This window comes from Hyaena hyaena, unplaced genomic scaffold (genome assembly GCF_003009895.1).
Source record: "Hyaena hyaena isolate Hyena2069 unplaced genomic scaffold, ASM300989v1 scaffold_469, whole genome shotgun sequence".
NCBI classification, from domain to species: Eukaryota; Metazoa; Chordata; class Mammalia; order Carnivora; family Hyaenidae; genus Hyaena; species Hyaena hyaena.
The window spans coordinates 371,621-391,905 of record NW_024081103.1 but is presented as its reverse complement, the minus strand read 5'-3'; the positions used below and the strand labels follow the sequence as shown (position 1 = coordinate 391,905).

General features: G+C 39.7%; 1 protein-coding gene across 4 annotated transcripts in view; it reads left to right on the top strand.

Annotated features, from left to right (window-relative positions):
- The window catches only part of GPAT3 (glycerol-3-phosphate acyltransferase 3), a 58,013-nt gene extending 38,021 nt beyond the window's left edge, over positions 1–19,992 (top strand). For 3 of the 4 annotated variants that reach the window (XM_039254005.1, XM_039254004.1, XM_039254007.1), the window contains 9 exons: positions 2,980–3,054; positions 3,580–3,669; positions 5,829–5,922; positions 9,030–9,145; positions 10,249–10,304; positions 11,093–11,178; positions 12,975–13,103; positions 13,605–13,684; positions 18,695–19,992. In XM_039254005.1, the coding sequence (XP_039109936.1) occupies positions 2,980–3,054; positions 3,580–3,669; positions 5,829–5,922; positions 9,030–9,145; positions 10,249–10,304; positions 11,093–11,178; positions 12,975–13,103; positions 13,605–13,684; positions 18,695–18,791 (823 nt within the window). In that variant the 3' untranslated portion in view covers positions 18,792–19,992. The remainder of the gene's footprint in view (positions 1–2,979; positions 3,055–3,579; positions 3,670–5,828; positions 5,923–9,029; positions 9,146–10,248; positions 10,305–11,092; positions 11,179–12,974; positions 13,104–13,604; positions 13,685–18,694) is intronic. The other variant, XM_039254006.1, reaches the window with a different exon arrangement.
- Positions 19,993–20,285: the final 293 nt, after the last annotated feature.

Here is a 20,285-nt window from a genome sequence, read left to right as displayed (position 1 = left end):
AGAGATCTTCATGTCCAATTTACTGTGGAGCCACAGTGTGGAACCTAAGATTAGCAGAAGGGACACTGCACAGTGGGAAGAAGCACAAGTGGCCAGGGTGTGTTCAGCAATGTGATGGCAGGCAGTAGGCACGTGTACCAGGCACAATATTGCTATTGACTGTCTTGTTTACTTTCCTTGACACAGCTTTGGCATCCTCTCAATAGAGCTTTCCAGGCAGTTGCTACCGCCACCTTAAATGGGCACATGAGTTGAAATCTTTTTGCCATCCCTCGGGCAGCCTATACTTGCCTCATTTAGGTCTATTACAAGCGAAGAGATTGCTTAAGTATAGGCAAAGGCACATTTCTAAGCTCTTTCTGTGGTTGTGTGTGTGTGTGTGTGTGTGTGTGTGTGTGTGTGCGCGCCTATGTTGCCAGTTGGGGCATGGTTTTTCTTTTGGGAATCATTTCAGTGGTGATAGCAAAGTGAAAATTTAGGGTTTCACATCTACTTTTCCTTGAATCTTAAGCCAGTGTTCCCAAACTGGCATTCATGTATGCATGAAGGAACTATCTGAGCTTTTATTTGTTAGAGATGTCTAGTCTATTTATAATTAGAGCTTCCATTCATTCTGTTTTTATTACTTTTCTTTAAAAATTTTTAACATTTACTTATTTTTGAGAGACAGAGTAAGACAGAGCCTGCGTAGGGGAGGGGGAGAGAAAAAGGGAAGGGAGACACAGAATCCAAAGCAGGCTCCAGGTTCTGAGCTGTCAGCACAGAGCCCGATGCGGGGCTCGAACTCACACAACCACAAGATCATGACCTGAACCGAAGTTGGACGTTTAACCGACGGATCCACCCAGGCACCCCTATTCAATTGTTCTTATTCTTTTTTTTTTTTTAATGTTTTATTTATTTCTAGGAGAGAGAGAGAGAGACAGCGTGAGCAGGGGAGGGTCAGAGAGAGAGGGAGTCACAGACTCTGAAACAGGCTCCAGGCTCTGAGCTGACAGTCAGCACAGAGCCCGACGCGGGGCTCGAACCCACGAACCGCGAGATCATGACCTAAGCGAAAGTCAGACGCTTAACCGACTAAGCCACCCAGGCACCCCACAATTGTTCTTATTCTTAAAAAGGAATGAAACTTCAGTAAAGTTGAGTATATAGATTAACTCTTCTATCTCCACTTGGCCCATGAGTCAGGCACCGTATCCAAGGCAACGTGACAAGAGAGTGAGGATTTTGCCACAGAGTGTTTGAGATGCCCTCCTTTGTTGGTTAGCTTTTAGCTGCTGGGGGTGCCAGCAAATGGTATTATGATTCTGTTATATAGTTAGATTTAAGTAACACTCACAAACTAAAGAACTAATGTAAAAGATTATTGGGAAGAAACCACAGATGTAGGATAGTCCAGTAACGTAAGCACCCAATGGCAGAAGTGAGGTCCTACTCTTGGTACAGACTCTTCAGTGTGAAAGGATTGCTCTGAAAATGCTTTATAAAATGAGCTGTTCCTACAAAGTGAACACCCAAAAAGCAGACTGTGCTAAAATTGATTGTGTTGATGGTTGCACAACTCTGTGAATATGCCCCAAACCATTGAACGCTTTTAAGGTGTAAATTGTATGATATGTAAATTGTATCTCGGCAAAACTCTTATAAAAAAACAAATTGTGGCTGAAAACTTGTGTCATCTATGAGAATTCTCCTGTTGGCTCACTTAAACTGGAAAACAGAATTTTTTGGCCTGTTCATCTAGCAAATAAAAGTTTTCAATAGTTTCGAACCCAGTTGTGAAACATGTTAAAATGTAAGGCCCTTCTGATTTAATGTGTAGGAACAAATGATTGTCATTACAGCAGGCTAGCAAAACATTATTTTAAAACTTTTGCAAAATTGATGGATGAGATTAAACAGTGATTTAGTTATTGCATTAGTGGCCAGCATGAAAATATGGCATCGAAAGAAAACAGAATCTGACCTTCAAATTGTTCTGTCAAAAGGTCTTAAATCAAGACTTCCATAAGGTTTAACACCTTAAGAAGGTGTTTATAAGGCAGCCCCTCCCCTTATTTTGAAAGATTTTGAGTGTCAATCTTTTCTTTTTGGGTTAATTCTACTCACGTCTCTAAAAATGACTCTTCTCTTTCTGAAGTTTTTAGCATATATATTAAAAGCACTTTTCAAAAATGAGGAAGTGTCCTTGTGTTGATTAGAGGTATTGTTAGTCACTTTGTTACTAACTTCTGAGTTACCAGGACCATGCAAAGGGACAAAGATGTGCATTAAAGGGTTTCTACATGGTGATATAATTTGGTGTTATTATGAAAGAGCTTTTCTTGTTATTTGCTATAAATTTTAAATTCCCTTGAGAAAAATTTGAATTATATGTCCCTCCATCATGAGAAAACACAGGAAACCAAGTTATTCTTAGACCTTTGGAAAATATTTTCTTTTATAACCATACTATGCCCACCAATGTATCCTGAACAAAACAGGATAGCTCCTTTCAACCTGACGTGACTCCGTTATACAATATAAAACTTTTTAGTTTAGTTTAGTTTGATAATATGAATATATTTTTAAAAATTAAAATAATCCCAAAAAGCAAAAGGGCAAGCTTTTAAATTTAACCTCTTCACTAGCCCACTTAACCCTTTGGTGATTATATAGATTGACTTTGCTAGTTTTACAAATAAATTTCCAGGCCTCCTCTGTGCATCTATCAACTAGTTATATGCTTGCTGTTATTTTGAAAACGGTTATCATACTCTACGTATTATTTTAGCACTAATTTTTCTTTGTTTCTCTCAAAAGTACCAAGGACCATCCCCCTATGTCAGATCCTATAGATTTACCCGATTCTTTTTAATGGCAGTGCCATAAGTGTTTCACGACTTATTTACAATTTCATTACTTATGAACATTTAGGTTATTCCCCTTAAGCGCTACTATTCAACTAACTTTCGTGTTACCTTCTCTTTTCTTTTGCAGGGTTACCTTGGCTTTCATTGGGATCAGTTTGTTGGTTTTGGGAACTACACTAGTCGGGCAGCTTCCAGATGGCAGGTGAAATGTTTGCTTCCACTCAACCATAAGTAGGACTATCCCTTTTCTTGGCCTTATCCACACACCAAAAAATGCAAATATTTGATTCCTATGTATTGCGTCACATTCATGGCCATGTCACACTTATTAAAATTTTGCTTACTTCGTATTCACAGTCTTCATCAGATTTGCCATCACACTTTCACATAAATTGTAAGAAATTGTTTCTCAAAAGGGAAATGAAGAAAATAGAATGAGGGACTCAAGGAAACCACGAGAGTGTTATCCTCTGGTCAGGCTCATCAGGCTGAGACTAGAGAATTTTCAGCTTATCTTGGTCAGGCATTTATCATGATAGTCAAGTAGGGTGGGAGCCATTTTCCCTGAGAGTTTTGTCTTAATGGGTCAGCGAGACTTTAAGAATCGAACTGTGCTTGTGTTTCTGAACACAGTATGCTGCTGTGAAGGGGCACATGGAAGCTTTTATTGTATTGTTTCTTAGGAGTGCCCAGAACTGCACCATAAAATGTGTTCTCTTTCTTTCAGCCTCAAAAACTGGCTGAGTGAACTGGTTCACCTGACTTGCTGCCGGATCTGTGTGCGAGCCCTCTCTGGTACCATTCGTTACCATAACAAGTGAGTGTGTTTGCTGGCTTCCTTCCGCCTTTCTATTCTGCAAGTCCAGCCTGTGACTGACAGTAGTGGGTGGAGGAAGCATGTGAAATGAGAGTCCTTCCAGTATGGTCATTCCTGCTGCTTAGAGTGTCACAGACATAACAGTTTTGCCCAAAAAACTTTTTTTTTTTTTTAAATTTTTTTTTTTAATGTTTTATTTATTTCTAGGAGAGAGAGAGAGAGAGAGACAGCGTGAGCAGGGAGGGTCAGAGAGAGAGGGAGTCACAGACTGAAACAGGCTCCAGGCTCTGAGCTGGCAGTCGGCACAGAGCCCGCCGCGAGGCTCGAACCCACGAACCGCGAGATCATGACCTAAGCGAAAGTCGGACGCTTGACCGACTAAGCCACCCAGGCGCCCCATTGCCCAAAAAACTTTTAAGAAGCCATCCATTTGCAGAGGGAACATAATAATAAACATGTGTTGACACCTGATAATTGGGCAGGGGCACGTGGGTGGCTCAGTCAGTTAAGGGTCTGACTTTGGCTCAGGTCATGATCTCACGGTTCATGAATTTGAGCCTCACATAAGGCTCTCTGTTCCTCCTCACCCACCTCTCAAAAAAATAACAAAAAAACATTAAAATAACAATTGGGCATTTATGGTGTGCAGCCAGGCCCGAGCTTGTCACGGGTCATCCTGTGAGAGAGGCACTGGTGTCCTGTTTTACAGGTGAAGAGCTGGGAGCCCTGGGATTGGTTGTCTAGGGTCACATGGCTGGCACACGGCCACGTCGGGGTTTGAACTGGGTCTGTTGATATGTATATAAAGTGATGAAGTTGACAGGCCTGTAATGTGGAGAAAGGAGGGCTGGCCTCTGAGTCTTGAGGCCTGGTTTCTAGTCTCAGTGCTGCCGCTTCTGAGGTTCCGTAACTGAGTCTTGAGACAGAACACCCACACTTTGCTTCCCTCACCCCTGACTGTAGAGGGTGGTGGTAGCTAACTGAAGTTGTTAGCTGACTGTAATAATTTGGATTGTTTCAATTACTTTTCTGTTAACTTAATTTCATTTTTTTATGTTTAACCTCATTATTTTAAAAGTTCTAGAACAAGCCTCTCTCTTTTCTTTTCTTTCTTTTTTTTTTTTTTTTTTTGCTGACTGGGTCTTTCTGTCTCATTTTTAGAAGGGAAACATTTTCTCATTTGGCTTTACCATGTGTTACCAACATTAAGAGACCCCTTAACTTTCTAAAATTACATGATTTTGTCATTGAGCTGTGAGTTTTGGGGTGAAAAGTAGAAGAAAATGCTTTGATAGAACTGTGATCAGAAGAGATACTATCTACAGAAAAGTTGCTTTAATTACATAGAGTTCATAACTTATTATATATAAAATTACTTCTAATTTTAAAGAGAACATGCTAAAGTTGTTATGCATTTGGTTCCCTTTCTTCTTTGTATAGGGCCAGCAAAAGCTACTTTGCTTCGTTAGTGTCAAATACTGGTTGAACTTTAAGACAAAGGCCAGCAAACTATGGGCCTGGAGGCCAAATGTGGCCTGCCATCTGTTTTTTGTAATAAAGTTTTATCGAAACACTGCCATGCTTATCCATTTATATATTGCCTGTGTCTGCCTTTGTGCCCAAACAGCAGAATCCAGTAGTTTTGACAGGGACTGGCTGGCTTGCAAAACCTAAAATATTTATTTTCTGGCCCTCAATAGGAGAAGCTTACCAGCCTCTGCTTTAGGAGGAGAAGAGGGAGGAAACTTTAATAAATTTACTCTTTGGGTCATTGTGAAACTACTAAAAGTGATGCTTTTAAAGAGCAGAATAATATGAAAATACTTAAGATAAACTATGTGAAACTTACATATCACAGTACTAAAGTTGTGGAATCTTTGTAATTCAAACTAGTATTTTAAAATTACTTTTTCATTATAAAAGGATCATTACAAAAAACAATCTAAATATATATATGGGGCAAGTCATGGGCCCCTTCTCCAGTACTCTTACCCCACTCCCATCATACTGCCTAGAGATAACCTGTTTACGACGGGCCCATATACTATGAAACTGTATTTTTAATGTACTTTTTAAAGTAAAATAGGATGAATCTCTACATGCTGCAAAATAGTGACTCTTTTCCAGGATATAGTGTTTACCACTGTTTGTCATTGCAGACAGTACAGACCCCAGAAGGGAGGCATTTGTGTGGCCAACCATACTTCCCCAATAGATGTTTTGATCTTGACAACAGACGGATGCTATGCTATGGTAAGAGCGGCTCATTGATAGTTCAAGTAATTGCATGTTTTGTGGATTGTTCAAACTTTTAATTTATTTTGGCACAAATTAGAAAGTTTTATATTAGAGAGTGACTGGGTTATAGTACTGTAGCTAAGTTATGCAGTACATTAAATGAGGACTATATGGGCAAGAAAAAGAAAGAAAATAGCCATTATATTTAAGGTGGTAGAAGATTCGGGGCACCTGGCTGGCTCAGTTGGTGGAGTATGAGACTCTTGATCTCAGGATTATAAGTTCCAGGCCCACCTTGGGTGTAAAGATTCCTTACAAAGAAAATCTTTTAAAAAAATGTATAAGTGGATCAACCCATTCATTTTTTAAAAAAATAGATAGTAAAAAAAATTTTTTTTAAAGGATAGTGAAAAATTTAGCTTACTGAAATATAGACACACATGAACTTGATAGGACTTTACAAAGTTGATTTCATCTTGCTTCTAAAGAAATCCCTGCAATGTTCAATAATACTTAAAGACGTTGAAGTCTTTCTCCTTAGAGCTGTGCAAATCCCTTACCAGCCAATTAGTTCTGTCTTCCTTCAGGGAGTCATATACAATTAAAAAAAAAAAAATCAGACTTTTTAATGAAGATCAGACAAGAAAGACAAATATATATAACACATTGCCTTTCTCAGTCATTGAGAGGGTTCTGAAGGCCTTTGTAACAATTCCCAATTTATTGCCAGATATTTAATTTATCTGAAATATAAGTTCAGATATACAACCTCTTGTGCAACCACATTTTTAAAAATGTTTATTTATTTTTGAAAGAGGGAGAGGGAGGGAGACAGAGGATCTGAAGCAGGCTCTGTGCTGATAGCAGAGAGCCCGATGCAGGGCTCAAACTAAGGAACCGAGAGATCACGGCCTGAGCCAAAGTCAGATGCTTAACTGACCCCAGGCGCCCTGTGCAACCACATTTTAATCTCTAAGTTGTGGATTTTGTTCTAAATGCAAGAAAGCTTTAACTACTTCTAGGAAAAGACTTATGGCAATTGGTAGTACTTAACCTTTTTTAGATTAGGAATCAGTTACGTACCCTTTCTTAAGAAAAACGATGACACACATGTGCATCATTCAAGCACAATTTTGTGCATAATTTCAAGATGTTTATGGATTCCCAGAAAGCCCATGCAGGGGCCCGTATGTTAACAATGGTAGTCCCCAGTACAGTTCTGGGTATATATGAGAATTCCTTGCACACATGTGGACAAGCACTTTCACAAGCATTATATGTGAACTTCCCTGTAATACAATGGGATTAAGGCTGAGATTTTGTTATAGATGAGACAGCAGAGGCTCAGACACTTTAACCAACTTGCCTAATTATGATTGTGTGTTTCTGGGACCATATTCTTTCTGTATCCCAGTCAACAAAAAGTTGAATAAAACTCATTTGTGATGGAGGGCTTCAGAATTTTGCTAAGTCTGTTTTCCTCCTAAACAAAGACTTCTTACTTTTTTAAAAAAATTTAGAAATATTTTCTGAGTTATAGAGAAACTGCAATAATAAAATGGGATGTAGAACATCCATATACCCTTTATTCACATTTACCTATTGGTAGTGTTTTGCCCTGTTTGCTGTATCAAGCACTGGCTTTCTCACTGTCTCCCTACATAAAAATGTATGTAAATTATTTATATTTTTAATTTGTATTAATATTTATTTTTAATACTAACATAATATTGAAATTTTAGTCCGTACCAATGAATTCATGCACTTCATAGGGTTCTTTCTTGCTTCCCCCTTGCCCTCCCATCCATATTTGTATCTCCTTTTTTTTCATAGTGAATACCCTGGTGCTCAACAGTATCAGCACATTTACCTCTTTTCTCAATCCTGCAGTACATCTAGAATTGTTTCAGAATTGCTTCACCTGTTTTACTACAAAAACAAATGCTGTAAAAAAAATTAGAATATTTTACAGTTTTCCCCAAGATGGAGAGTGTCTGGTCAAATACCATCTTAGATATTTTTTTCCTTCTTTCAGATTTGTTCTTTTATTCCTTCGAAATACAGTTGGATTCATTTGTTTCAGTTTACTTTTGGTTTAGCAGTCCCATTGTTGTTTATTGTCGGCATGCATCTAAGTGTTAAACCACAAAGGCATGCTTGCAATTGTGTCATTTCCTGCCTTATCCATTCCGCCCCGTTGCCTCCGACACTTGGACGTTTCCAGCTTCACTGCTTTGGATTTTTTTTTTCTTTTTGTAGGAATATATATAATATAACATATTATATTTCCCTTTCCATCTTACACAAAAGATAGCATACTGTATTTATTTGTTTTTTTGCAATTTGCTTTTTTCACTTAACGATATCACCTGAGTGGTGAGCATAGCATGACCTATAGAGATGGTGAATCACTATGTTATACACCTGAAGCTAGGATACCATTGGGTGTCAACTATATTCAAATAAAAAAAGTTAAATTTAAAAAAAACCAAAAACCGGTATCTCCTGGAAATCACTCCTTATCAATCATAGAGATCAACCTTTCTCTTTTCCCAGCTGCATGGTACTCTATTGTGTGTATGTACCATAGTTTATTCATATGATTACTTACATGTTTGAATACCTAGGTATTCCAGTATCTTGAAATTACAAATAAAGTTACAATTAAAACTTTGGGCATATGTTTTTTCATCTTGTTGGAGGTATATCTTCAGGGTAAATTCCCAGAAATGGGATTACTGAGTTGAAGGATAAATGTATACGTAGTTTTGATAGATATTGCCAAATTTTCTTCTATGGTTATTAACCCAGGCAATATACGAGCACCATCTTCCACAGTCTTGGCTCCGAGTACACTGCTAAGCTTTTGAGTCCTTGTCAGTCTGATGATTGAGAAAACGGTATTTCAGTGTAGTTTTAATTTGCATTTCCCTTATCTGACCAAGTCGAAAGACCTCTACTTTTTAAAGCTAAAATATTACTAGCGTAGGAACATAGCTTAAAATTTAAAGGTGCTACCAAAGAATGCTTTTTGCTTACATCTGCCATTTATGTCTTTTGATTAGACTAAGAACTTCAGTTAGTAGCAGAAGGCCAATCTTTTCTCTTCATGGTACTTCTAGGTTGGCCAGGTTCATGGTGGATTGATGGGAATTATTCAGAGAGCCATGGTGAAGGCTTGTCCACACGTCTGGTTTGAACGCTCGGAAATGAAGGATCGACACCTGGTCACTAAGAGGTAAGCAGAGACATTGCTTAGTATCCTTTGGGGTGACTTAAATCTGGTAAATCTCGGCCTTCCTGCAAAGAGAGCAAAATTTGAGTTCTGTAGTCATAGTGGGATATAGGATGAGATTAGAAGGCCGGTATGTTTGTATTGCTATGACTTAGGTATAGTCCAGTCACTGAATTTTCAGAATTAAAAATCACTACTTGTGAAAGTTAAATAATTGATTAACTGTTTTCTGAGTAAATAGATGGTTGATTGTTTGCTGAATGTCTGTTATCACTTAAGTCCATCAAGAGACTGACAGAGCTAATGCTCTTTAGGGAACAGACAACATATCTCTGGGGTTTGGGAGTGAGAAGAGCTACCAGAAGCCTTTGTTGGGAAACAACAGCTTTTTGCCCAAGGCCTTTAAGTGAAGGCCCTCTGGTTATTGCTTCTAGAAACTTGAAGGTAGGGCATGCTTTTAAGAGTAAAATGAAAAGTACTTGTTGAAATCTTTTGAAGGTGAGTGAAACCATTCCCCAGTTTGAGATTATTTAGCATTGGGACACGGGCAGCTGTAATCTCTCTCTCATTCTTACCAGTTTCTGGTGAGCAGCTGGGAATATAAGGCTGGCTGCAGGGGAGACAGGACCTAAGCCTGGAAGAATTTTCATCGTTCTCAGCTTTCTGACCTCTATTACATATTACAAAGCTGAGCCTGACTCATTTAAGGAGTTTCTTATACCCAATGGCCATGAGACAGACAGGTCCAGCGATCAGTATTCTCATTTTTCAGATGAGGAAATAAAAGTACATGGAGAAGGGCACAAACTTTATGACATGGGGGCTCCAGAGCTCGTGTCACATGACTGCCTCCCATTCTTTTTTTTAAGAGTAGGCAGAAGGCACTGAAAATTGCTCACTTTGAAATGAGAGAAATTAAAATAGTGCAGGTAACCTTATGCTTTTTCTAAAGGGACCAACTTGAGTTTTTCCCTTTACTTAAGTCTTATTTTTCCACTCCTTATTGCTATATGGTTATATTTGTGCGAGTACAGTGCATAGACCAAAGGGGATTCCCACCCCTGTTTTATAAAGGTAGCATTCTGATCCTTTGTTTTTCTTCACAGACTAAAAGAACACATTGCTGATAAGAAAAAACTACCCATATTAATCTTTCCTGAAGGTAAGAAGGGTAACTGCCTACCAAGCTATAGTTGATAACAACCAGCAGCAAAAGTATATGAGGCATCGGTTTGTTCTAGAAGTGGCATTCTTAGTCCAGATCTCTGCTGTCCTATAGGAAAGGGATGGTCTTCTCTGAGCCAGTAATTCCTTGCTTTCTTTTGACATTTGATGGAAGACATGGTGCCTTTTTGATCTTAAAAGTCATTTCTGGGTAATGAACTTGGATAGGTATTATTCACAAATTTTTAAAGGTCCTTATTTTAAAGTATTAAAATTGTCACCAGTTGTGCAGAAGTTTGTTATTTAATAACAAAGTAAAAGTTTGTTTTTAAACTTGCTGAGAAATGGGGCACCTGGGTGGCTCAGTCGGTTAAGTGTCCGACTTCGGCTCAGGTCATGATCTCACGGTTAGTGGGTTCGAGCCCCGCGTTGGGCTCTGTGCCGGCAGCTAGCTCAGAGCCCGGAGCCTGCTTTGGATTCTGTGTGTCCCTCTCTCTCTGACCCTCCCCTGCTCATGCTGTCTCTCTCTCTCTCTCTCTCCTCTCTCTCTCTCTCAGAAATAAATAAACATTAAAAAACAACAACAACTTGCTGAGAACTGTTGCATTACCTACTTAAGCAGGAATTGATTTGTGAAATGAGAGTAAACTAATTTTGCTAGGATTTTAATATTTAGATTAATTTATATCAAAATAATTCCTTTTTAAATTTCTACCTTAAAATAGTCTACCATTATTAAAAGACTACCTTAAAAATAGTCACCATGCCCTTTTCACCCCTCGGCAGGGACTTGCATCAACAATACTTCAGTCATGATGTTTAAAAAGGGAAGCTTTGAAATTGGAGGAACCATACATCCAGTTGCAATTAAGGTAAGACAGATACCCCTCCTGGCCCCCCAGAAGGAGAGTGACTTCGTAACTTTATTTCGATATAACTTCAGTGTTAAAATTTGTAATAATAATGAGCGCTTATACACTCTTCCCCCTGCCCCGGCTGTATTGGAATATAAATGACATAGAATGTTGTGTAAATTTAAGGTGTACAATATACAGTATTATTAACTATATTCACCATGCTGTACATTAAACTCAGCATAATGCTTTCAAGGTCCGTCTGTGTTGTCACAAATGGCAGGTGTATATATATATATATGTATATATATGTATATATATATATATACACACACACACACACACACATTCACATCTTCTTTATCTATACGTGTGTTGACATACACTTAGGTTGTTTCCATATCTTGGCTACTGTGAATGATATGCTGCAGTAAACATGGGAGGGCAGATATCTCTTCAAGATCTTGTTTTCATTTCCATTGGCTACATACCCAAAAGTGAGGTTGCTGGATCCTATGGTGGTTCTAATTTTTGATTTTTTGAGGATGCTCTCATACTGTTTTTTCTAGTGGCCGTATTGATTTACATCCCCACCAGCAGGGCACCAGGGCTCTCTTTTCTCCACATCTGTTTTTCCTTTTTGCAAATCTGTTTTACATCCTGGGATTCTGCATTAGATGTAATTGAACAAAAGGTTGTATAATTTGCTGCTAAACCAGAATGTTTGGAAACCACAACTTTAGGGGAGCCTGGGTGGCTTAGTTGGTTAAGCATCTGACTTTGGCTCAGGTCATGATCTCATGATCCGTGGGTTTGAGCCCCACGACGGGCTCTGTGCTGACAGCTAGCTCAGAGCCTGGAGCCTGTTTCAGATTCTGTTATCTCCCTCTCTCTCTGACTTTCCCCTGCTCACACTGTCTCTTTCTCAGAAATAAATAAAACATTAAAACCTTTGGGGCGCCTGGGTGGCTTAGTCGGTTAAGCGTCCGACTTTCGCTTAGGTCATGATCTCGCAGTTTGTGGGTTCGAGCCCCGCGTCGGGCTCTGTGCTGACTGCCAGCTCAGAGCCTGGAGCCTGTTTCAGCCTGTGACTCCCTCTCTCTCTGACCCTCCCCTGCTCACGCTGTCTCTCTCTCTCTCCTAAAAATAAATAAAACATAAAAAAAAAAATTTAAAAAAACAAAAAAACATTAAAACCTTTTTTTTAAAAAAAAAAGAAACCACAACTTTAGTTAAACTTTCTCAGTTTATAAACTGCATCTCAGAGATGTTACATAATTTGTCTCACAATTACAAAGTTACTTGGTGAAACTATTGTGATGCCATTCTGTTAGAGATATTTAGCCAACTGACATATTCTAAAGATCTATTGGGTATAAGGTCTTCCTTAAGCCATTTGTATACACTTTTTATTCAGATTTACCACCTATTTACACTTTGCCCTATTTGCTCCATCATTCTCTCTTTTGGTACGTATACAGATGGGTACCAGGGGACTGTGCACCAGGCATTGTATTAAGTACTGAGGACACAGTAATAAGCAGGACAGCTACTGTGCCTCCTTTTACCCAATTTCAGTTGAGTGGGAGACAGATATTTAGGACCTTTGTGGATAGCCCTCTTATCGCAGCACTCCGAGGCTGTGATCAGAGGAGTTGGCTGGCCTGGTTTACTTTTTTGATCATTTCTATCAAGCAAAGTAGCTTCTCTTTCTTTTGGAGTCCAGTAGAGATGCTCTGCCTGTCACCGTGGAAACACTGATGTGGATAAGCCATCACTTAGTTCATAACTGCAATACTTTTTTTTTTTTCCAGTATAACCCTCAGTTTGGAGACGCATTTTGGAACAGTAGTAAATACAACATGGTGAGCTACCTGCTTCGAATGATGACCAGCTGGGCCATCGTGTGTGACGTGTGGTACATGCCCCCCATGACCAGAGAGGTATCCACAGATAACAACTGGCCTTTGGTGCTTTATCCAGTCACATCAAGGGGAGAACACTTTTCCCTGAAAACCTGGGTGCCTCCCTTCCTCACAGTAGCGAGAGCTGGGCTTCCTTTCTGCTTTCTTTAGAACATGAGTCATTTAAAACGAAATGTATTTAGCGGTCTTCAAGTCAAGCTATTTTATATTCAGAAACCCTTTTCCATAACAGTTTTCATACTTGCTGTTGGTTTAGCGAACCCTACGATATTATGGAATGTTACATATTGGTAAGACTAATAAAGAGGAAAATTAATACATATACATGATAAAAATTAAACATTAGGGCACTGCAGTTTCTTGGTAGACCAAATGATATCTATTTGCTATGACTGAGAACAGAACTGAGCTAAAAGGTGAATCTTACATTTTAAAACAAATCTAAATGATTAGGTGGATAATTCAAGAATGATTTTAAGTTCCATTCCCAGGATGTACCTGTAATTTTCTTTTTCCCAGGAAGGAGAAGATGCTGTCCAGTTTGCTAACAGGGTTAAGTCTGCTATTGCTGTGCAAGGAGGATTGACTGAGCTTCCCTGGTAAGAAATTTTTCAGAAGTACTATCATTTTTTTAAATTAAAAAATCACTTATATTTTTCATTATTTATCTATTTTTAAAAGTTTGTTTTGAGAGAGAGAGAGAGAGAGAAGAGAGCGAGCGAGTGGGGGAGAGGGACAGAAGGAGAGAGAGAGTGTCTTATACAGGCTCCATGCCCGGTGCTTAGCCCAACATGGGGCTCAGTCTCACGCCCCTGGGATTATAACCTGAGCTGAAATCAAGAGTTGGACACTCAACCACCCAGGCGCCCCCCCATCCCCCTGCCAATTGCATTTATAATGTCATTTATTGTGCTAGCTAGCCAGAGGTTTAGCTGAAAGAGTGGTTTACTTAAATACCAGTGGCTTAAAAAAGGTAGAAGTTTATCCCTCTTGCTTAAACACCGACAGTGCAGGCTGGTATAACAGGTCATTCTTTATTCTTCCGTCCTCAATGTGCTTCTACTTGAGGGTCCAAGCTGATGTCTATAAGGCTACTCCATGTGTCGAGAAAATGGCCAGTAGGGAAGGCTTAAAACAAGGACACACCCCTCTCATTATTAACATTATAAGTTGGACATGCCACTTCCATTTGTATCCATTGGCTAGAACTCAAGTTCTGTGACAGCAGCTGCAAAGAAGGCTGGAGAATGCCACTTTGTTCTGGATGGTCTTGTATCTAGTTAAGACTTAGTAGTGTTCTTCTACTGAAGAAGAATGTGAGACTAGATTGGGGGTTGGGAATGGACCCAGGGAGCAAAGGGGCAACTTATAGGCTTGTTCGTATTTAACAGTAGCTATAACTGTATTAGAAAAAACTTAAAAGCTTGCAAGGGAATCAGTGAATAGTTATGGAAACTTCAGATTTGTTTGTTTGTTTGAGGAAGGTTGAGTGTAGGGGAGTATATTAGTCTGCTTTCACTGTCATGACAAACTACCATACACGGGGTGGCTTAAAAAACAAGAAATTTATTTCTCACAGTTCTGAAGGCTGGAAATCTGAGAACAGGGTGCCAACAAGGTCAGTCTCTGGTGAGAGCTGTCTCTCCCTTTGGGCTGGCAAATGGCCGCCTTCTTGCCTTGCATTCACACAATCTCTTCTTCGTAGGAGTATGGGGAGAGAGAAGCGAGCAAGCTCACAGGTGTCTCTTCTTATATGGACACTAATCCTATCTTGAGGATTAGTGGCCACTCTTCTGACCTCATCTAAACCTAATTACCTCCAAAAGGTCCCTTCTCTAAATACCATCATATTGGAGGTTAGGGCTTCAATATATGAATGGGGGAGGGCGCATAAACATTTAGTCTGTGTCAGTGAGGGTTAACTATATACCTAGATTATTATAGGAGATTAAATTCTCACACACACAGACATTATGTTAGCAGGCTTGCACAAAACAATTCATACTTCGGGGCACCTGGGTGGTTCAGTTGGTTAAGCGTCCACTCTTGATTTGGTCTCAGGTCATGATCTCACGGTTCGTGAGTCTGAACCCTGCGTTGGGCTCTGTGCTGACAGATATTCTCTTTTCTCTCTATCCTGCCCCTCCTTCTGCCTTGCCTCTCTCTCTCTCTCTCTCTCTCGAAATAAAAAATTAAAAAACCAAAACAGTTGATACTTCAAATCCTGTAAGTTTAATAAAGTCCCTCTGTTGATCATTTTTGGTGTTTTGAAAAACACTTTGCATGAAAAGTTCACTTAAGGTAATTACAGTTATGTTCTAGGAGCAGGATTTGACTGCATCAGGCAGTCAGTTCAGCCAAGAGCCTTTGAACCTGCAGAGGGATGGACCCAGGACTGCTTAGGAATTAAGCCTCTGGAATAGGGGCTTTATTCAAATAGGGGCTTTATTCACTCCTTTATTCAAAGGTGGGGAATCCTCTAGACTATTTTATCCATTCATATATCTGGAGTACAAACAGTTTCACCCAAGAAACCTGTTTCTGGCGTGTTATGCTAATTAAGGAAGCCAATCATTTCTGTAGTGAAAACCCATTTCTAAAATTCATTGTGTGAATTAACAAAGGTTGGGGAGTTGATGGGAGACAAAGATGGCTGATACCTTATAATAGGGGTACCTATGGAGGGTGGCCTAATTCAGTGCCTGGCTGATCATCTCCAGAGTAGGAGTTCTTGATTTAGGGCAACTTGACTGACCCTAAGGTCAGGACTAGGGTCAAGATAGGTTAAAACTAACATTTGTATCACACTACCTCAGCTGAAGTAGGTGAAACTAAATTACAGACGTCATAATACCATGAAACGACAGGCTTACACATGTCTTAGTTTATCAACGCCCTAGTGAATCCAAGTTCACCCTGGATCTGGCTTCCTCTTTCCTCATTGTTTTCAGTTTTTTTTTTTTTTAATGTTTATTTAATTTTTGAGAGCGAGAGAGCTAGAACAGGGAGGGGCAGAGAGAGAGGGAGACACAGAATCCGAAGCAGGCTTCAGGCTCTAAGCTGTCAGCACAGAGCCTGACACGGGGCTCAAATTCACAGACTGTGAGATCAAGACCTGAGGCAAAGTCAGACGCTTAACAGACTAAGCCACCCAGGGGCCCCTGTTTTCAGTTCTTTAGTCTGCTTCCTCTCACCTGACATCAAAGCCCTGCTGGTGCCTTAAAGCCATATGAAAATCTGGGAAATTGGGATCAGGAGCTTCAGATATACCAAAGAAAGGAAGAAAGCCTTGAAATATAACAGTCTAAGGAAGTCAGCCACAGGACAGATCCCAATTGGATTGGCTTAAAGAAAATCTGTCAGATTCTCAGAATTTTTCAATTTCCTCTTATCGGGCCATTTCCAAGTCTCCCTGCCTTTCCAGGAGTATCTGTTATTCACACACTGAGTATGAATTAATATGTGGACATGGTTTTTTTCCTTAGATTAAATGAGAACTCAGTTGTATCACCTTAAACAGGTTTTTATATATGGTCGCTGCTATCCTTAGGAACTCAGATCTGGTGCCATTGCAAAGGGGAACTGCGTAAAGCTTTAAAGTCTCTACCGGGGCAAGTCACAGTTGGGGTGCTCAGAGCCGTGTGCGTTTACTGTTGCATCCAAATGATGTCAGGATGCTCTAGGGCAAATGTTTTTTAACTTTTTTGTCAGTTTTGGTGTGGACCTTAGGAAAGAAAGAATGGCCTTTCTTCTGCCTCCCCCTCTCCCACTTAGTTCTTACTATTCAGAACTTACATTAATGCTGTGAATAGTTGGAGGCAGTTCTTCTGGATAAAAGAGGCTTTGGGGGATAATTCTGGGGGAGCTAACAACAATTTATAACCCTGTTTCATGGAAATTTCCTCCAACTGAGCCCAGGAAGATGTGTGGACCGCAGTCTGTTTTTTTAAGTTGAGGACTTACTGGTGGAACGAGTCTTGGTTTTGACTCTAGAGGCAAGAACACTGCAGTGGTTCAGGCGGGCGTCTATTTGTAGGTCAAGTTCTGTCCTCATGGCACCAAGTTCACGGGCTAACCTGTGATTCATTCATCATCATCAGAAGACACTTGGTAAACATTTGTGTTTAACTGGGTTAAAATTAAACAGGCACAGTATAAAGTAAGCAAGTTCACCGTCCATGCACTCTTTGGAGTTAAAATCAAAAACATTAGATTAGGAGAGAGATCGTGGCCCTTCTGGTCCAGGTCTCCTCTCAGAGCTTACAGTTTGTTGTTCCTTTGTGTTGACCAAAGAAGGAAAGGCATGCGGAGGCCTCATAACCCAGGCAGCTCTGTGTTTTCACCACCGTGGAGAGAGTTCAAAGATTCACAGACTCTGAATTCATGAATGCTGCTTACATAGGCACTAACTACTGGTTAAATGCAATTTATGATTTTGATGTTTGTTTTGATTCTGAGTCTATTTTGGAATATGGAAGGTCATAAATGCTTGAAATATATAGAGCGAAATATATATAGTTCTTTGAAGGAAAATACAACTTGGTAGACATCAGATTAGTTCTGAATAATGAGTAACCCATTTATCTTTAAGGAATTTACCCATACATATACAGTACCCTCCCCATTATTTGAGCGTATCTTAAATTTTCCATATGGGTTTTCTAGTAAGACATAGGTTGATGAGATAACAGAAAACAGTGTTTTGCTTTCCTTGGGGAAAAAGACAGGCAGACAATCCTAGTTTTAATATAAAGTCCAGGGGCACCTGTGTGGCTCAGTTGGTTAAGCATCTGACTTCGGCTTCAGTCCTCATCTCACGGTTTGTGAGTTTGAGCCCTGCGCCCAGCTCTGTGCTGACAGCTGGAAGCCTGGAGCGTGCTTTGGATTCTGTGTGTGTGTGTGTGTGTGTGTGTCTCTGTCTCTCTTTCTGCTCGTGTGTGTGTGTGTGTGTCTCTCTCTCTTTCTGCTCCTCCTCACTTGCACTCTGTCTCTCTCTGAAAAATAAACATTTAAAAAAATATATAAAGTCCAAATATTGACTAACTTCTTAATTTTTTTTTCAGTGATTATTGTGTTGAAAGAGAGAGACACCGTGTGAGTGGGGGAGAGCACACTTCAAAGACTGAGCCACCCAGACACCCCTTTTCAGAGAGGGAGACAGAGAGAGAGCAGGGGAGGGGCAGGGAGAAAGGGAGACACAGAATCTGAAGCAGGCTCCAGGCTCTGAGCTGTCAGCACAGAGCCCAACGTGGGGCTTGAACTCACTGACAGTGAGATCATGACCTGAGCCTAAGTCAGATGCTTAAAAGACTGAGCCACCCAGATATCTCTAGCAACCCTAACTTCTCAAAGGAAATTGAGTGGAGATATTATTCTATATTTTAATTAAGCGTCAGAGGGATTGTTCCTTCCCCAAAGTAACACACACTTCGTGAGTGGTAGAACAGAGACTGAAATCTTGGTCTTTCTGCTTTCAAATCCCATGTGCTTTCCCCCATTGCTGACTAGCCACTTAAGTGTCATGGCATCACGCGGTGGTGTGTGTTGACAGCAAATGCTTTTTAATCATTGCTGGGAGTAGCTTTTATTTATTTCCTTTCTATTTCCAGGGATGGAGGGCTGAAAAGAGCAAAGGTGAAGGACACCTTTAAGGAAGAGCAGCAGAAGAATTACAGCAAGATGATTGTAGGCAATGGATCTCTTTGAATTGGACTGAATCCCACCCTGGTGATAAAATTTGGCTTACCAGAACTAGCCCCTAGAAATGGAATGTGTTGTTTTGGGTGGGGTGAGAGAGAGAGTGGCTATTGTTTTGTTTTACTGTTTCTGGTTTTGTTTTGTTTTGTTTTTACTGTTAATCTTTTCTGTAGGATGGATTGTCTCTACCTCTTTATGCCAGAGGCAGAACCCATTGGGGGCCCTTTTTGGCTTTTGTTGTCATAGCAATAGCCGCATGAATTATACGGTAGTTTACTGGCTTTAAACAAGATTCTGCCTTTTGTAAAATGATGATGTCATTGCTGATTGAATGAAATATTTGTACTGGAAAAAGTGCTTCTAAAACACTTTTGGAACTCACTGTGCTTGGAACTTGTTGGTATGGTAATTCTCAAAAAAAATCACCCAAGCTCTTTTTGTGATTAGCTTTCTCACTCCTCCCCACCCTGCCCCTCCTCCAATCACTTAAACAGCGGGATTACACATCAGTTCAAGGTTACTGCCATGGTTATATTCTACTGCAAGGTTGAAAATAAAAATGGAGGATGGGATTTAGGAGAAAGGACAGATTTGTGGCCACTTGATCTGAGAGTTGAAAACAAATGTAAATTTTTTTTTTTACTAGCGTGTTAGAAGAAAAATACTACTTGGTGAGCTTTACCGAAGAAAGATGAATGTAGGTTACTGTGTGTGCACTTTTATATGTAGGCAGATTCTGAATAAACACTTTTTAGCTGGCCACTCGTTGTAAAGCATTAAGTTTTCCTTGTGTGTACAGTAGAGATCTATACGCAGTGCCTCTCCCATTTACTGATTTGTTTGATTTTGTACCAAAACATATTTTCAAACAGGAGGAGCCTTTAACAACAAACAAATCACTTTGTCTTCAGTGGGAGTATGAATGAGCCAGGTGTGTGTGCTGCCTCTTACCCTCCACCCCTTTGAGGTTTATTTCAGGATGTTCCCAGTTTCTTAAACAGAAGAATGAGTGGTAAAATTACCCTTTGGAAACTGAGCCTTAATTTTTTTAAAGGAGACAATAAATGTTTCCCAAGTGACGCAGTATAAGCAATGTTTGATAGCAATATAATGCCATGTTAAACTCTGGGAGTGTTCTATCTCTTCTGGTAACCGTGTACCGAATGTGAAACTGTCTTACAGTGAATATAAATAAATTCTATATTTCTAAGTGTGTGTTGCATTATTTTCCCTCACCTCTACCCTCTTCTGGTTTGGGGAAGGTTAAAATTTTTTCTTATAAACAAGAATTGTTTGTTTTCCATATCAATGACATAGATGGATTTTATTGGACTGGAACATCTGGGAAATGAGACCATGAACAGCTAGTTTTGGCTTTTTTTTTTTTTTTTTTTTTTTTGAGCCTAATGATTTGGACTCTGACCCTGTGGACTCTGCCTTGAGCAAGTCATAAACTTCACTTGATTTATAGGTGAACTCAAGCAACTATCTTTTTAAAAAAAT